General features: G+C 28.3%; 1 protein-coding gene across 1 annotated transcript; it reads right to left on the bottom strand.

Moving 5' to 3' along the window:
• Positions 1-11,089: 11,089 nt before the first annotated feature.
• Positions 11,090-11,722, bottom strand: LOC113388582 (tyrosine-protein kinase-like). Its single transcript, XM_026625950.1, has one exon. It carries the CDS (start codon positions 11,720-11,722, stop codon positions 11,090-11,092), a length of 633 nt encoding a protein of 210 aa, XP_026481735.1.
• Positions 11,723-16,074: the final 4,352 nt, after the last annotated feature.

Below are 16,074 nucleotides of genomic sequence, written 5' to 3'. Positions count from 1 at the left end.
AATCCACCATGCATTAAAATCTGCACAGACGACTACACTCCTGTATGCGCTGGTGTTGATGGTGAAAAACCGATGTCATTTGGAAATGAATGCGTTATGAGGAATTACAACTGTGAACAACATAAAGGTAAATAAATCTAATCTAATATATATTAACTGAAAGTTGTACTATATTTTATTTATAGAATTGAAAAAGATCAGTGAAGGTGAATGCCCAGGCGGTGGTGGCGTACGACTACAATAAAATTATTCTTATACATATCGTTATACAATATATACAATAAATAAAACATAACAAATGCAAAAATGTGTTTTATTCTTACCATTACATGAACAAGTTATTATCAGAGCTATAAACAGTTTTGTAAGGACGACTTGGTATATTCAAGTCTGAGAATAGCCTTGTAATATTTGATGTATTTACAGAATCGATAGTGTTACTGTCTAAATAACAACAATAAATGGATCCTGGTAATTTCAAGAATTGACGTAAAGTCAAAACACCTGCAACTAAACCTCTTGTGAAGTTTGGAGTATCTAATATAGTAACATTTAAACGTTCAGATTTGTTAGTGAAGTCTGTGTGCAAGGCTCTGATTAAACACGGCTGCTCATCCACATTATCGGTGTTTATGTAGAACACAAATGATAAAAATGTAACACATACAACTCTGCGAGCAACCTCAATCCACGGTCTCAAATCTTCAGTAATAATTCCGGCATAAGGTTCTTCATACTTAGAGGCTACACAAACATGTATATCTGAACTGGGTAATTTATACATCTCTATATCTTTACCGTAAACACAATATGGTGTTAAGCCAAGCACAATGGTCTGTTTAGCAAACTGTTTTGATAATTCATTATCCATAACAAGTAGGGTATCAATTTTTTCAGGTATTTTTTTATCAACTTTCCATTGCCATTGCTGGGGAATATATTGGTGGTGGTCAACTTCGTCATCTAAGCCATCTCCATCCAAGAATGCACGACTGATGGGCTCGAATTCATCCAACATTTTAAAGCAAATGTAAAATTTATTATGTTAGAAAATAATTTGTATCAAAGTTATGCCGGATGACTTTTCAAATTTAAAAGAGGTTATGTTTGAATGTTGACAGATGAGGACATATGTCATATGTGTTAATGTGTAATATTGTAAGTTATTGTTGGTGATATAAAAATTTAAAATAGACACAAGTGTTTAACAATTAAAAAAGCACAAATAAGTGGTTAAGATATTTTAACAACTTTTTTTTTTATTGTAATTGTTGATTTATGGAAATGTTAACTTTGTCACTTGACAGTTGATATGTGCACAATTATTTATTCGCAGTGCCACCACACTTGAAACACTAGGTGATAAATATTTAAATTATATTTTGAATTTTAAAGTAGTACATATTATTATAAGTTCTTTTAAGATTGTTTTCTATAACAAAGAGTTAAATTGCATAAGCGATTAAGTTATTAATGCTAATTATAAAATAATATTTAAATTAATTTTTTTTTTGACTAATGTTGGTCATCTGCAAAGACAAACTGAAGTTTGTTGGACGTTGGTGATCGTTGAGAAATGTTCGTTGTGAAAACTAGGAAGTTGTTATAAATCGTTAATATTAAGTGCAAATAAATATTAAGTATGAAGATTTGTAGCTGTATACATAAATGGTGAGTTATATTAAAGAAATTTGAATAAATTATAGTATAATATCAAATGTTTTCTCGTATTTTCTAAATGTTATTTTCGCACGTCAAAATGGCGGCCAATCAACATGAACACTCGGGAAATTATTTTATTTATTTAATTTAATACAAAAATTTGAGAGATTTAGCAAACTGTATAATAATTTATATATGTACTAAAAATTTCTGATAATTTGTATCCTTTTGCGTGTAAACTCAATAATACAATATTCTATATTTTGAAAAATCTTAATTTCTAAATCAACCTTGAATGTCATTGATGAGAAATATTATTCTTAATGTTTTCTGATGCAATAACAACCTATGAATTAATTCGAATTGAATTGTATTAGGTATTTTTTGGAAAAAAATATGGATTAAAATTCAGAACAAAAAAATCGAACTAGGTGCAAGAACTAGTACAATTAAACATTGATCCAGGGGAATTGTCAGGAATGATTTTATTGTGACTTACAAGTAGAAATTAATCAGAAGAATTTTTAAAAAGAAGAAGCTTACGAAGTGACAACAATCAAGGTATTTATCTTTCTAATATTCTCAAAACTTCTATATGTCTATTTATTACACTTATCAGTGAAAGAAAAAGTACAAAGATTATTTTTAATCAGTTTCTCTAATTGTAGTTTTGGCTATTGGAATTAAACAATTTCTTTAATCTAACTGGATATAGATTTGAAGAGAAAAAAGCAACTTTACTGACGAGCAAATTTGATTATAAAATAGTAAAATATAATGTTACTGACAGGAAAACTGGACATTGGCTAAATTGAGGAAAATAGAACTCTACTGACGATCAAGTTCGATTTTAAATGAGTAAAATAGAACTCTACTGGCGAGCAAACCTTACTCAAGTGAAAAAAGCAACCCTAGTAATGAACAAATTTGGTTATAAAAAAGTTAAAACAGAAAAATAGACCTCAACTGACGATCAAATTCAGTTTAAAAAAGTAAATTGAACTTTATTGACCTCAAACTGGACTTTGACTATATTAAAGAACTCTACTGATGTTAAAATTCGATTTTAAATGAATAAAATGGAACTTTATTGGCTGAAAAACTGGATATCACCAAAATTTAGACAAATAGAGTAGAACTCTGTTGATAAAAAAATTCAATTTAAAAAGAAGTAAAATAGAACTCTACTGACGAGCAAACTCTACTAAAAGGAAATCAATCTTACCTAGTAAACCACAAAAGTTAACATACTTTAATAACAATTTTAACAAACATATTAAAAGTAACAATACTTTTATTGGTATATGAAATTTTGTCATACATTTTTTTAAATTACCATTAGGAAGGTTCTCCAAAGGAAAGATTTATATTTTTATTAGAGAATTCTATTTGCCAATTTTATGATTTTTTGAGTCTCTGAATCGTTTGTAAAAAGAAAACATGAATGAAATCGAAGCTATTTGAACATAATTTTTAATACATAGAATATACATATAATTATTTATATTACATATAAAGTACAAAAGCTACATTTCATAAATTATTAATTAAATAATTAAAATAATATTCAAGCAAGTGGCAGTTTTAAAGCGAAATGACTTAGATTTATTCCCTAAATTTTTTTAGGGCTTTATTTATTTATAAGGCTGTTTGCAAGTTACTTTACATTGAAATTAAAACAAATGGTACTACTTATTCAAGTTAGAAAATATTGTGCAAATTTTAAAATACATTTACTTTAAACAAACAATTGAAATGTTATAAAAAATTTAAAAAAAAGCGATAATATTCATATAAATAATAGTTGTCTATTTTTCAATAAGCAACTTGCCAATAAGCTAAATGCAAACACATGACTTCAATTAACTACTACTTTGGTATAAAAATATATTTCATCTCTAAACATTTATATTTTCTGTTTTTTTATTTTTATGGATTAAAAAATATTCCATATATTTTTGGTTTAAAAATTAAAACTTTAAAATCTCTTGTATATTATTAGTTAAAAAAAAAAAAATAGAATTAAATAAATTAAAATAAGCTAAATGCCAACACATGACTTCAATTAACTACTACTTTGGTATAAAAATATATTTTATCTCTAACCATTTATATTTTTTGCTCTTTTATTTTTTGGATTAAAAAATATTTGATATATTTTTGGTTTAAAAATTTTAACTTTGAAATCTCGTGTATTATTAGTTAACAAAAAATAGAATTAAATAAATCAAAATAAGCTAAATGCGAACACATGACTTCAATTAACTACAACTTTGGTATAAAAATATATTTTATCTCTAAACATTCATATTTTTTGTTTTTTTTATTTTTATGGAGAAGATATTTCATATATTTTTGGTTTAAAAATTTAAACTTTAAAATCTCTTGTATATTATTAGTTAACAAAAAATAGAATTAAATAAATTAAAATATAAAATAGAATTCCCTGAGAGTACAAAAATATTCGAAGTGAATTTGTACAAATTGCCAAATCAAATTTTATAAAACTTACAGATATTTTTATATTGGTTTATTAGCAATACAAGCAAGTACATTAGCTTTATTTTTTGTTTTCCAATTTAAAAAAGTCTATAAATGCAAATTCATATAAAACCTATACATAGTAGTTGTTTATTTTTCCATAAGCAACTTGCCTATAAACATATTACTACAATTAACTACTCATACATTTACTATACTAGCTGTATGAAATTATATTTTTCTTCTGAATATATTTTTTTTTGGTTTCTATATTAATTAATCAAAATATATTAATGTGTAGCTGCGGCCCTGTAGTCACACCCGTTCCTTCTTCTTTTGTAGAATATATAACCTGTGAAATTAATTAAAATTTAATTGTTTCAGGTATTTTATGAAAAAATATGGATCATGGTGACCAAAAAAATAGAATCAGGAAAAAGTATTAGTTAAATCTTGATCCAAGAGAATTGTCAGAAATGATTTAATGGTGACCAACAAGTAGAAGTGAAAAAAATTAATCAGGAGTTGACAATTTGATGAAGGTAAAGAAAATTATCTTTCTAATCTTGTAAAGTCGCGAAACAAAATTTTAAATTCTCAAAATTTTTATATATCTTTTTATCTTATCAGTGTACGAAAATATACACAGATAATGTTTAATCAGTTTTTCCAAATTTTTATGAATATTATCATTTGTTTACCATCAGATAATTAATAAAAAAAGATATATATGTTGGAAAAATTTGAACAAATTTGGCTTTTTTTTTTGTTTGGCTATCGGACAAAACAGGAAATTCAAAAGTTTTATTCACCAACTTAAATTCGTTTCTTCAAACTCGAGTTACATATACATATTTAGTAAAAATTTGGTAACTATTTATATCAGATAGCGTTCGTAGTGTAGTGCTAAAAGCCTTGGTCTTGCAACTATAAATATTTGTTTATAAAGAAATCATATGAAATATCCGTTAATTTATCCTGATATCAAGTAGTAATGATATCCATTTTTACTTGAAAATCGATTCCAAGTGAAAACTAGCTGTAAATGGAATTCTGTCTTAAGGCAATTAAGACATCGTGCCTTAAGGCAAATTGCTGGAATTTCCCGTACCGCAATTCAAAATTCGAGTAATTAAAAATAATCAATAAAAGTTGATCAATGATTTGAAACTTTTAATAGAATTTCGAACCATATTAAATCATCTTAAATCATTCTATCTTAAATCATTTATTTTGAAATATTTTGGAAATTCTGAACTTTTTTTCAAAGCAATCGTACTGCTTTAACTGCATAAAGACGAAATATCGAAGCGCGTAAGCGCCGCGTCGCCGTCTAACGCGTAAACATTGGTACGGAACCCATAGGAATGTAAACAAAATTTATACTTATTGTTAAAATATCTGATAATTTGATGTGCATATGTCTAATGTTCATTTTTGACCGCCAAATGGCATTTTTTTTTAGATCTCCAAAACCGCTGGACCTGCCTTCATGAAAATTTGATCAAATTCTTCATCTTCTCAATAAAAGTAAAATGTTTTTTGAATTATTCAAATTGAACGCTCTGTTCTCTTAAAAACTGAACTACTCGGATGAAAATCTTCGGAACGGCTAGACCTGCCGTCGCCAAAAACTAATCAGCACGTCTCCTTATCAATACGAATTGAATGTTTTTCGAATTATTTAAATCGCTTTATCCGTGTTCCCGAAATCGTCGACAAAAATTTGTATCCGCACACACACACACATACACACACGCACACACATATACATCATTTTTTCTAAGGTCTGCCAAAATATTCAGAATCCTTTGAAACGTAAAGATATATAAAAAATTTCATTTTTGTTTTTTTTGCGATTACTATAACTTACCCTACGGGGAAGTTAATAAGGAATACAATTAGCAATAAATAAGAAAATGTATTCTGTTACTTGCTGGCGATTTTGATGACTCTTTGAATAAATATGCTATATTATTTTAGATGTCAAGGACTAGAAAAAAATGTATTTTGCTATATATATCCATATCTTAATCTATCGAGATGTAACAAGTGAGTTTACCCATTACTAGGTGCACTCCAAAATAATAGTTTTCTTGGTAGCAACCATCTATGACCAAGATAGTGCGTTGAAAAAGTAAATTCCAGCCTCAGGCTTTTGCTGAAAATGTATCAGTATTTTGTTGATTAAAAACAAAATTTTGGCGTCTTAAGTGATGTTAAGTTACGCTAACGTGGTAAATGCGGTTTGTCATTGAGTTTGGCGTAAAAAAAAAATTTGGGCAAAAGTGGCATCAAGCCTAAGAATAAAAAAAAACATTTTTGTCTATTAACCTAATATGCCAATCACAATCGCAAACACGATGGCCAAAGGAACTCCAACGACCAACCCGTACCAGGAAGCATCATGTGGCTGTTCACTCTGATACGTTTCTACCTCCATGTTGTAGTCATCTTCAGAGACAAAATAGTAGTCATCGTAATTTACGACTTCACTGTCTCGATTTCGAAGCCGATCTATTATGATCTTTGTATAATCTGTATGGTTCCTCGGAACTTTTAGAAAAGTTTGCTTCATTTCATCACTCATTTTCATAGACATCTGAAAAATATGAAATAATAAACAAATGTGGAGACATAAAATACGGCGGATGACTAAATTAATAAACTTTATTTAAGAATGATTCAAGATTATATACATCCGCTTCAACATTTCAAGGTCGGTAGATATTGTTCTTAAAACAAATAACTTGAAGACCTATATATTTTAAAGGACTTCCTATAATATAATGTGAATATTTCTTAGATCATTCAAATCCGATACTCCGTTCTCTCAAAAACTCGATTTTTATTTTCTGCACTCTTTGCTCCGTATCTCCGTAACGGCTGGATCTGCCTTTGCCAAAAACTGATCAGCACATCTCCCTATCAATAGGAATCGAATGTTTTTTAAATCATTCAAATCGGTTGATCCGTGCGCCCAAAAACGTGGACGAAAAAATGCGGACATATGAAACACACATTATTCTTTTTTATATATAAATAAGTTATTTTGCCTTATAAACTTGTACATTAGCCACATTCCTCTAAACTCAAATCAAATATAAAATTTGAGTATATGCATAACCAATGCATTAATAATTAATTTTCTTGAACTTAAGAAAAAGCTTAATTTTTTCTTAGATTTTTTTTATTATCACTCCTAAATTTGTTTTGAAATTTTTAAACTATTTTTTTTAACTTCCCGTAGGGCGAGTTATAGTAATCGCAAAAAATCGAAAATGAAATTTTTTATATATCTTTACGTTTCAGGGGTTTCTGAACATTTTGGCATATCTTAGAAAAAATTGATATATGTGTGTATCTATGTGTATATGTGTGTGCAGATACAATTTTTCAAAAAGTCAGTTTTTTTATTGAAAAATACATACAACCCTGAAGATAAAACAAACCATTAAACTCGAAACGTTTGTAAATATTTAATAAAATAGTGCAAACAAGATTAGAGTGTGTCCATATTTTTTAAGATATATATATATATATATATATATATATATATTATATCTATATATATATATATATATATATATATCTATATATATATATATATATATATCTATATATATATATATATATATATATATATACACCTAAGTCTGTTTTTTGTACACGGTTTTGATATAACACGGTTTGAAAATTGAATATTTTTAATTTTTTTACACGATTTTATTCCATTTAGCACGATTTGAAATTTTATGTGCTTAAATTTTTTTTGTCAAATTTTATTTTTGCGAAGTATGTTCATATCACAAAAAAGTATTTATGAAAGAAAAAAGTCTGAAACCATCGATAGTATCGATAGTTTGCGAACACTAGCTTAGATTTAAGTGAATTCCCCTTTAGCACGTACAAACAATTTTCACTGGTCAAAGCAAATGTGAATAGCACTAACTAGAATAAACATGAATTCTTGTTCTTAAAAATTTATGATTTTCACTAATTTTAGTAGGTTTTAGAGATTAGGAACAAATCACCCATTTTTGTATAAGATCAATGTCTTTTTTTACACTTTTTTTTTACACGGATTCTTCTGGAACCAATCTCCGTGTAAAAACAGACTTAGGTGTATATATATATATGTTAGGGCGGTTCTTAATATGGATATTTTTGATTTTTTTGCACCTAGTGGATGAAATGCTTCCAAATTGATAAAAAAAATTCTGAAGGTTTTAGTTCTCAATATGAACTTTAAGAGAGTCCACATTCCAACCAAAGTTTCTTATGGAAATAACATGGGTAAAATCCCATTTGATTTTTAGAATTTATTAACTTGGCGATAAGTGAATCAAAATTTTAAGAATAACATTGCATTTGATCATAAACAACAAAAATTTGATATATTTTATAAAATAAGTATTTACGTAGGAAGAAACTTTGGTTGGAGTGCGAACTATCTTTAAGTTAATATTAGGAGATAAAACTTTTCGAGAATTTTTTTTTGAGTTTACAATTTCCTTGTATAATTTTACCAAATGATTTTCGAACTTTTAAAATCAGCTATGGCTTTTTTGAGAATAACGTTCAGAACTCAGTTCACAGGTTCACACACACTTTATCCAATTTTTGGCCTCAAACGATTCAGAAAGATTTGAAAATTAGCAAATCGAATTTTCTGGTGAAAACATCTCATTCGGAAAGGTAGAATCGAAGTAAATAAATATACTACTATATAATAATCAAACTATTTAAATGAAAACTGGGATATGAAAATCATGTATATATATATATATATATAAATGAAAAAAAAAACTATTTAAATGCATATTGTTCTCTTTCCACAGTATTATTAAAATAATAATAAAATATGTATATTGTATACAATCATAAATATCATTCTGATTCATGTATGATTCATCAAGATGTTTCTTACCGAACACTTTAGTTTTGAGGGCACTTATTTTAAGTATTTCAGTTATCTATAATAATTTATTTTAGTTCTAAAATTTAGTTTTACTATCTAATAAATATAACACTCATTAAAACAGGTTTGCAGATACGTATTTACAACAAAGTTTACTATGATTATTATTATTTGTACTTACGTTTATAACTTATATTTTGTATTTACGTTTTGCCACAATATTTGATTCACTTATTCCATATTTGTGTACTAAACTACTGAACTAATAAGTTTTTTTAAATTATTTTCTACAAAAATATTTTTTTTTGTTCTTATGTGTTCTAAATATTTTTATACACTGTTGCTTGGGCAGATGCTATATAAAATGTAGTCAGAGTGCGACACGCCCAGATAAGATTACTTGTGTAAAAATTATATTAAAAAATAAATGTAAACGTTCGAAAATCAATATTTAACCTTTTGGAAATTTTATAAAGATAGTTTTAACTGCATGTAGAAATAGAAAATATTCACAAACTTTTCACTACAAAATTTTGCACATAGAAATATTTACAAACTTCTCAGTACAAAACTTGTATTTCGAATAGAGTATAAAATATCAATATCAAACAAATTATTGCATTTACCAACAATTCGATTCGAATTATCGTATTAGAATGTTCAGAAACCTTTGAAACGTAAAGATATGCAACAATTTTTATTTTCTTTTTTAAGTTTTTTAAGGGAAGGTAAAAATTGTACATATTCATTACTTTAATGCTTAGATCGAAAAACACTATAGTTCAGTGACATAAAAAGTTATGTAGTCAGTACAAAAAACAATTATTAATTCAAACCTGAAAAAGCATTTGATTCCTATTTACGATTCGTTTTTGGTAAAACCATTTTTTGATGCAACCGTTTTAGAAGTCAAAATTTACCCCACCTGATTCGGATATGTATACAGATACACACTTAAGATAAATTTTATTTATCTTTGCAAAGAGTGATTTAGACTTACATTTATCAGTGATTTCTTTTATATCCTTATCAATAAGAAAATTGTATTTGTAGTTTCAATTTTTATTCAACAATCTATCCTAGGAAAACCTGAGTTAAAATATAAAAATATGTATATGTATATATAAATATATATATATATATAATATATATATATATATATATATATATCGGGTTGCTTTTTAAAATTTGCCATCGTTAATTTGATTGCTGTGCAAAAAAATAAGCAAAAACAGGTGTAAGTGGTAGTTTTTCTTAAGAAAAATTGCTTGAATTTAACAAATATAAAATGAAATATAATTTAACACAAATTAGTCTAAAATTCAGGAATTTATATATTTTTGTAACAACAAACAAACAGTTGGTTTTACCCTTAAATAGATAATCAATATTAAATTATAATTCCAGAAAATAATATTTTTGTTAAAATGCGTCACTTTATTTAGTGTTTGTGACATGTGTTTGCAATTAAATAATATGCAATATTTTTCAAGTTGAAAGTCTTTATGACAACTCAGCTAACCTGAAATACACGATTGATCAATGGTAAAATATTCAATCAATATACAAATTTCGATTGGCAAAAATATAGACTCTTATTCGGAGAGTTAAAATAAAAAATATAATTATTTTGCTGAAAGATTATTATTTGGAAACTGCGCGATCTTCGCCTGTCCTTGTGGATATGTATTATCATAATCAAGTATTGTGAAAGATAATTTTTTTACATTGGCTTTAAGTAAGAGGCACTTATGGTTAAATTCATCTGGTTAAAGTGCAAGAAATCACAATAGATAAATCATTATCAATAACTATAAAATCTATAAAACTCGTTTCAATAATGCTTCACTTTTTCCTGTTTTTTCCATCCTTATCCTAATTTGATGCATATGATTCAAATAGTAGTGGACAAGTCGAGAAGCAATTAGTTATATCTTTGCTTCAATGAAGCGCATACAATTGGTTATAAATATAGTTTAAATTAAGCTTGAGGTATTAAAATAACAATAATTATGACGTTGATTTCTATTCATTAATAATATACAGTGCAGGTCTTTGCGCATCCTCCTCTTTGCTGCGCATATATTCCATATAACGTAACTTCTTCATGAACTCATGAATCTGCCTAAACTCTGGCCTCCTGCCCACATCCCAATCCCAACACTTCATCATGAACTCGTAGATCTCCACACTGGCCAAATCCGGTTTTGCCATCCGATGTCCATTCCTCAGATTATCAAGTATGTCCAACCCATTAATTCCAGGATATGGTATTTTGCCCAAAGAAAATATCTCGTGGAGTACAATTCCATAACTCCAAACATCGGATTTGTGCGTGTACTTTTGGAATTCCAGAGCCTCGGGAGCTGTCCATTTCAGGGCACAGACGCGACTTCTAGATTCGTAAATCTCGTCCTGAATTGCTCGGGTGAGACCAAAGTCGCAGATCTTGGCACGAAACAAATTGTCAACTAGGACATTGCGGGCTGCCAAATCGCGGTGGATGTACTTTTGTTCTTCCAAATAAACCATGCCACCTGCAATCTGTTCTGCAAACTCGTACAAATCGGTTTTGTTCAACAGTTCACCCTTTTTGCGCAAGTAACCAAGCAACGAGCCATTTTTCATGTACTCGGTGATTATGTACAAAATCCTCATCGGTTTGGCAAGTTCCCAACAATGACAATAGATGTTTATGTGATACAGTTTTCATAATCGATGCTTCTTGATTAAAATCATTTATCGACTTTACATCTGCTTTGTCCAATTTTTTTATGGCCACTTCTGTTTTACCATCCCACAGACCACGATACACGGTGCCAAAATTTCCACTGGCCAATTTTTCGCGAATATCAATGTCCTTGAGTGGTACTTCCATGCAAACTTCTTGATTATTTTGGTTTACTTTGCGCTCATTCTTTCTTTTTTTATAGTATAAATATCCTGTTGAATTAATAAAAATAAATAAACACAAGTTGAATCGATATACGGAATCCAAAACTTTTTAACTCCCCGTAGGGCAAGTTATAGTAATCGCAAAAAAATCGAAAATGAAAATTTTTATATATTTTTACGTTTCAGAGGTTTCTGAATATTTTGGCATACTTTAGAAAAAATGGATGTGTGTGTGCGTGTATATGTGTGTGTATGTGCGTGTATGTGTGTGTGTTCGGATACAAATTTTCATCGACGATTTCGGGAACACGGATAAAGCAATTTGAATAATTCAAAAAACATTCGATTCGTATTGATAAGGAAACGTGCTGATTAGTTTTTCGCGGAGGCAGGTCTAGCCGTTCCGAAGATATGAGGCAAAAAGTGCCAAAAACGGTACCTCAGTTTTTAAGAGAACGGAGCGTCCGATTTTAATAATTCAAAAAATATTTTACTTGTATTGACAAGATGAAAAATTGATCAAATTTTCATGAAGGCAGGTCTCGTAAAAAAGTAAAAAATGCCATTTGGCGGTCAAAAATGATCATTAGACATATGCACATCAAATTATCAGATATTTCATAGAGATTTTAACAATAAGTATAAAGTTTGTTTACATTCCTATGGGTTCCGTACCAATGTTTTTCCGTTAGACAGCTACGAGGCGGTTACGCACTTTATATTTTGTCTCTATGCAGTCAAAGCAATACGATTGCTTTGAAAAAAAGTTCAGATCTTCCAAAATATGTCTTTTTTTTCAAAAAAAGTAATTTTTTGTCCAATTTATAGTTTCTCAAAAATCTTATTTTTTCGAAGTAAAATTTTTTCAAAAATGTTAATCGTTTTTGAAAAAATAATAATTTTTGGTACGGGAAGTTCCAGCAATTTGCCTTAAGGCACCATGCCTTAATTGCCTTAAGACAGAATTCCACTTACATCGAAATCTCAATGATGGGACGTGCAGTTGTCTTAGATATGCTGCAAAATAAGAGTTATCTTTGTAACGGCCACCTATAAACTAGATAGTGCGTTGAATAAGTAAATTTTGGTCCCAACTCAAAACTTAAGTTTATTTTCAGTAAAAATACAATTGTCGATATCTTTAGTGTTAGTTACCCTGACGTGGTAATGTGGTTTGGAAATAAAGAAACAACGTTTTATGGACGCGGACCAAAACTTTTGGACAGTGCAAAAAGTGGCGCAGCGAAAGTAAATAATTGGATTCAGAATTTACTAAGTATGACAATGATAGTCTTTTTCTACTCACCCAAGATTCCAAGGAGTACTATCACCAAAAAAATCACAAAGATTAAAGCCCATACCAGTGCATCGGATGAGTCCTTCTTCTGATACGTTTCATACATGTCATCATAATATTCAGTAACGTAGTGGTAATTGCCGTATTTGGGACTTTTGGGACTCTTTGGCTTGATTTAGCAGCTAATCCATAAGGGTCTTGTTTTTTACCACTTTTAGAAGAGTTTTGTTCATTATATAGTCATATTCAACTCAAATTTTTATCTGAAATAAGGGCGAAAATACTCAAGATAACCTAATTGTTAAATAAATATCACAATCCAGAAATTGATAATTATACGTGAACTTCATTTTTAACTAATTTATAATAATAATATTTATTAACTTCCCGTAGGGTAAGTTATTGTAATGGGCCGAAAATCGAAATTGAAAATTTTTACATTTCTCGACGTTTTGGTTTCTGAATATTTTGGCATACCTCAGAAAAAAATGGATGTGTGTGTGTGTATGTATGTATGGATACAAATTTCCAGTTACGTTTTCGGACACACGGATCAAGCGATTTGAATGATTCAAAAAACGTTCGATTCCTATTGATAGGGAAAAGAGCTGATTAGTTTTTGGCAAAGGCAGGTCCAGCCGTTTTGGAGATACGGAGCGAAGAGTGCAAAAAATAGAAATCGATTCTTTGCTCTTTTCCTCCGTAACTGCTGGACCTACCTTTGCCAAAACCTAATCAGCACATCTCCCTATCAATAGGAATTGAATGTTTTTTGAACCACGGACGAAAAATTGTATCCATACATACATACACACACACATCCTTTTATTCTGAGGTATGCCAAAATATTCAGAAACCTTCAAAACGTCGAGAAATGCAAAAATACACACACCGGTCTGGAATGCGTAAAAGCATTTCCTTCGCTATACAAAAAAAAAAAACATCCTTTTTTTTCTGAGGTATGCCAATAAAATGTTCAGAAACCTTCAAAACGTCGAGAAATGCAAAAATTTTCAATTTCTATTTTTGGACGATTACAATAACTTACCCTACGGGAAGTTAATAATTTCCATTATTATTTGTACTTACGTTTTTTGGTCACAAATATTTTTCTCCTCTTAAGTACTATTAAGTATAATCAATAAATAATTATTTATTATTTTGAGCAAGAATAAAAGATTTTTTTCTAAAAAACGTGCACCACCGTTCTTTCAAATTTTATATACAGTGGATATTTTATTGTGAGCCTATCTGGAGCACACCCAAAGTTTGATAAAAAGTTATATTGTCATTTATATGGAAATTATTTTATACATTATTACTAACTAAACCTAAATTGTTAAAATCATAAACATCTAAAATGATAAACTATAGAGATATCTTTATATTCCTAATTATTACTTGAATTAAATTTTTTGTGTTGCTCGAACAAAGTTTTTGGTTAAAAAATAACTTATTGGCAATGTGCAATCTTAGGATTATTTGATGATTATTTGATTTCTGCACTTTGAAATGTTCGAAAATTAATAAAGTACTATAAATTTTAATATTTGATGTAATTCAACATTTAATGCAGTATCAGTATTGTGAAAAAACGGTAATTAGTTAGTAATTATTTTATATTAACAGTTATTTTGAAATTCCCAGGTCTGATGGCGGAATTATTGATGCTGCAAAACAAAATGAGGAGCTGATGAAGAATTTCGTGTCCTGAAGGAGTTATAACTATAGTAATGTAAATATAACAAGTTATATCTAGCAAATTCAACCAAATCTCCAGGATACTCACCCACATCAAACATTATTTAGGTACGTGATGATCTAGATCTAGAATAACTTTTTGGCCATCGGTCAAAATTAACCAAAATGTACTAAAAAGACGTTTATGCCAAAAATATTTATAATTGAATAAGAAAATAATCACAAAAATAGTTTAATAAGTTTTTTCCACTATATCAATGTCTTTCCTGATGCTAAACTTGTGAAAAAATGATTTTTTAAGAAACTTTTCACAATGATACTTACAAAGAGTGGTTGAATTATAAAAATAAAGTTTGGAATAATAGGTTGTGTAAAAATTTCAAAATTGTGTTTTCACAATAGTTGCTAAATTTCAATCCTGGTCGATTATGACAATTATTTACACACATCAGAAAGTTTTTGCATCTTACCTTGGCAAAATGATACTTAGTTAGAGCATGTATTTATTTTGTTTATTTTTACCTGATTATGATGAACAAACAATAATACATTAATATATTATATTCTCATATTGTTTAAGCGATAATATGCAAAAACTTTGAAGTAGTTCGACAAAAACAAATATTATCAGAATATATTTTAACTTTTTTAAACAATTTGAAAATTATTTTTTTTAATTTTGTACACTGATAAATCTAATTAATAGATGTGTAAGAGTTTTCAGAACCTAAAACTGATAAAATCAGAAAGATAAAAAGTTTACTTTTATCATATCGTGGACTTTAAAAAAAAATTCCTAATTATTAGTTTTACTTCTTTTTGTTGACCACAAATAAATCATTTCCTAAAATCGAATCCTAGCGATCCTTCTCTCAGAATCAACTACTAAAATATTTTTTTTACTACTGCAATTAACTTGAAAATCAATTAATTAATTAATAATTAATATTAATATTGCTTGTTTGAATTCTGGCAAACTGGTAAAAGACATTAATAAAAAAATTAAAAAAATGACTTGTTAGAAAAATATATCAATCATTTGTTTGAATAGTATTCGATTTACGTAAGAAACAGTATTAAAATCAGTGCAATAAATTTGATTAAATCAAATTATTAA

Source organism: Ctenocephalides felis, unplaced genomic scaffold (assembly GCF_003426905.1).
Source record: "Ctenocephalides felis isolate EL2017-DRISC unplaced genomic scaffold, ASM342690v1 CF-g0.4_SCAFFOLD_03572, whole genome shotgun sequence".
Taxonomy (NCBI): domain Eukaryota; kingdom Metazoa; phylum Arthropoda; class Insecta; order Siphonaptera; family Pulicidae; genus Ctenocephalides; species Ctenocephalides felis.
The sequence above is the reverse complement of the archived record's forward strand: the minus strand, read 5'-3'. Positions and strand labels throughout refer to the sequence as shown.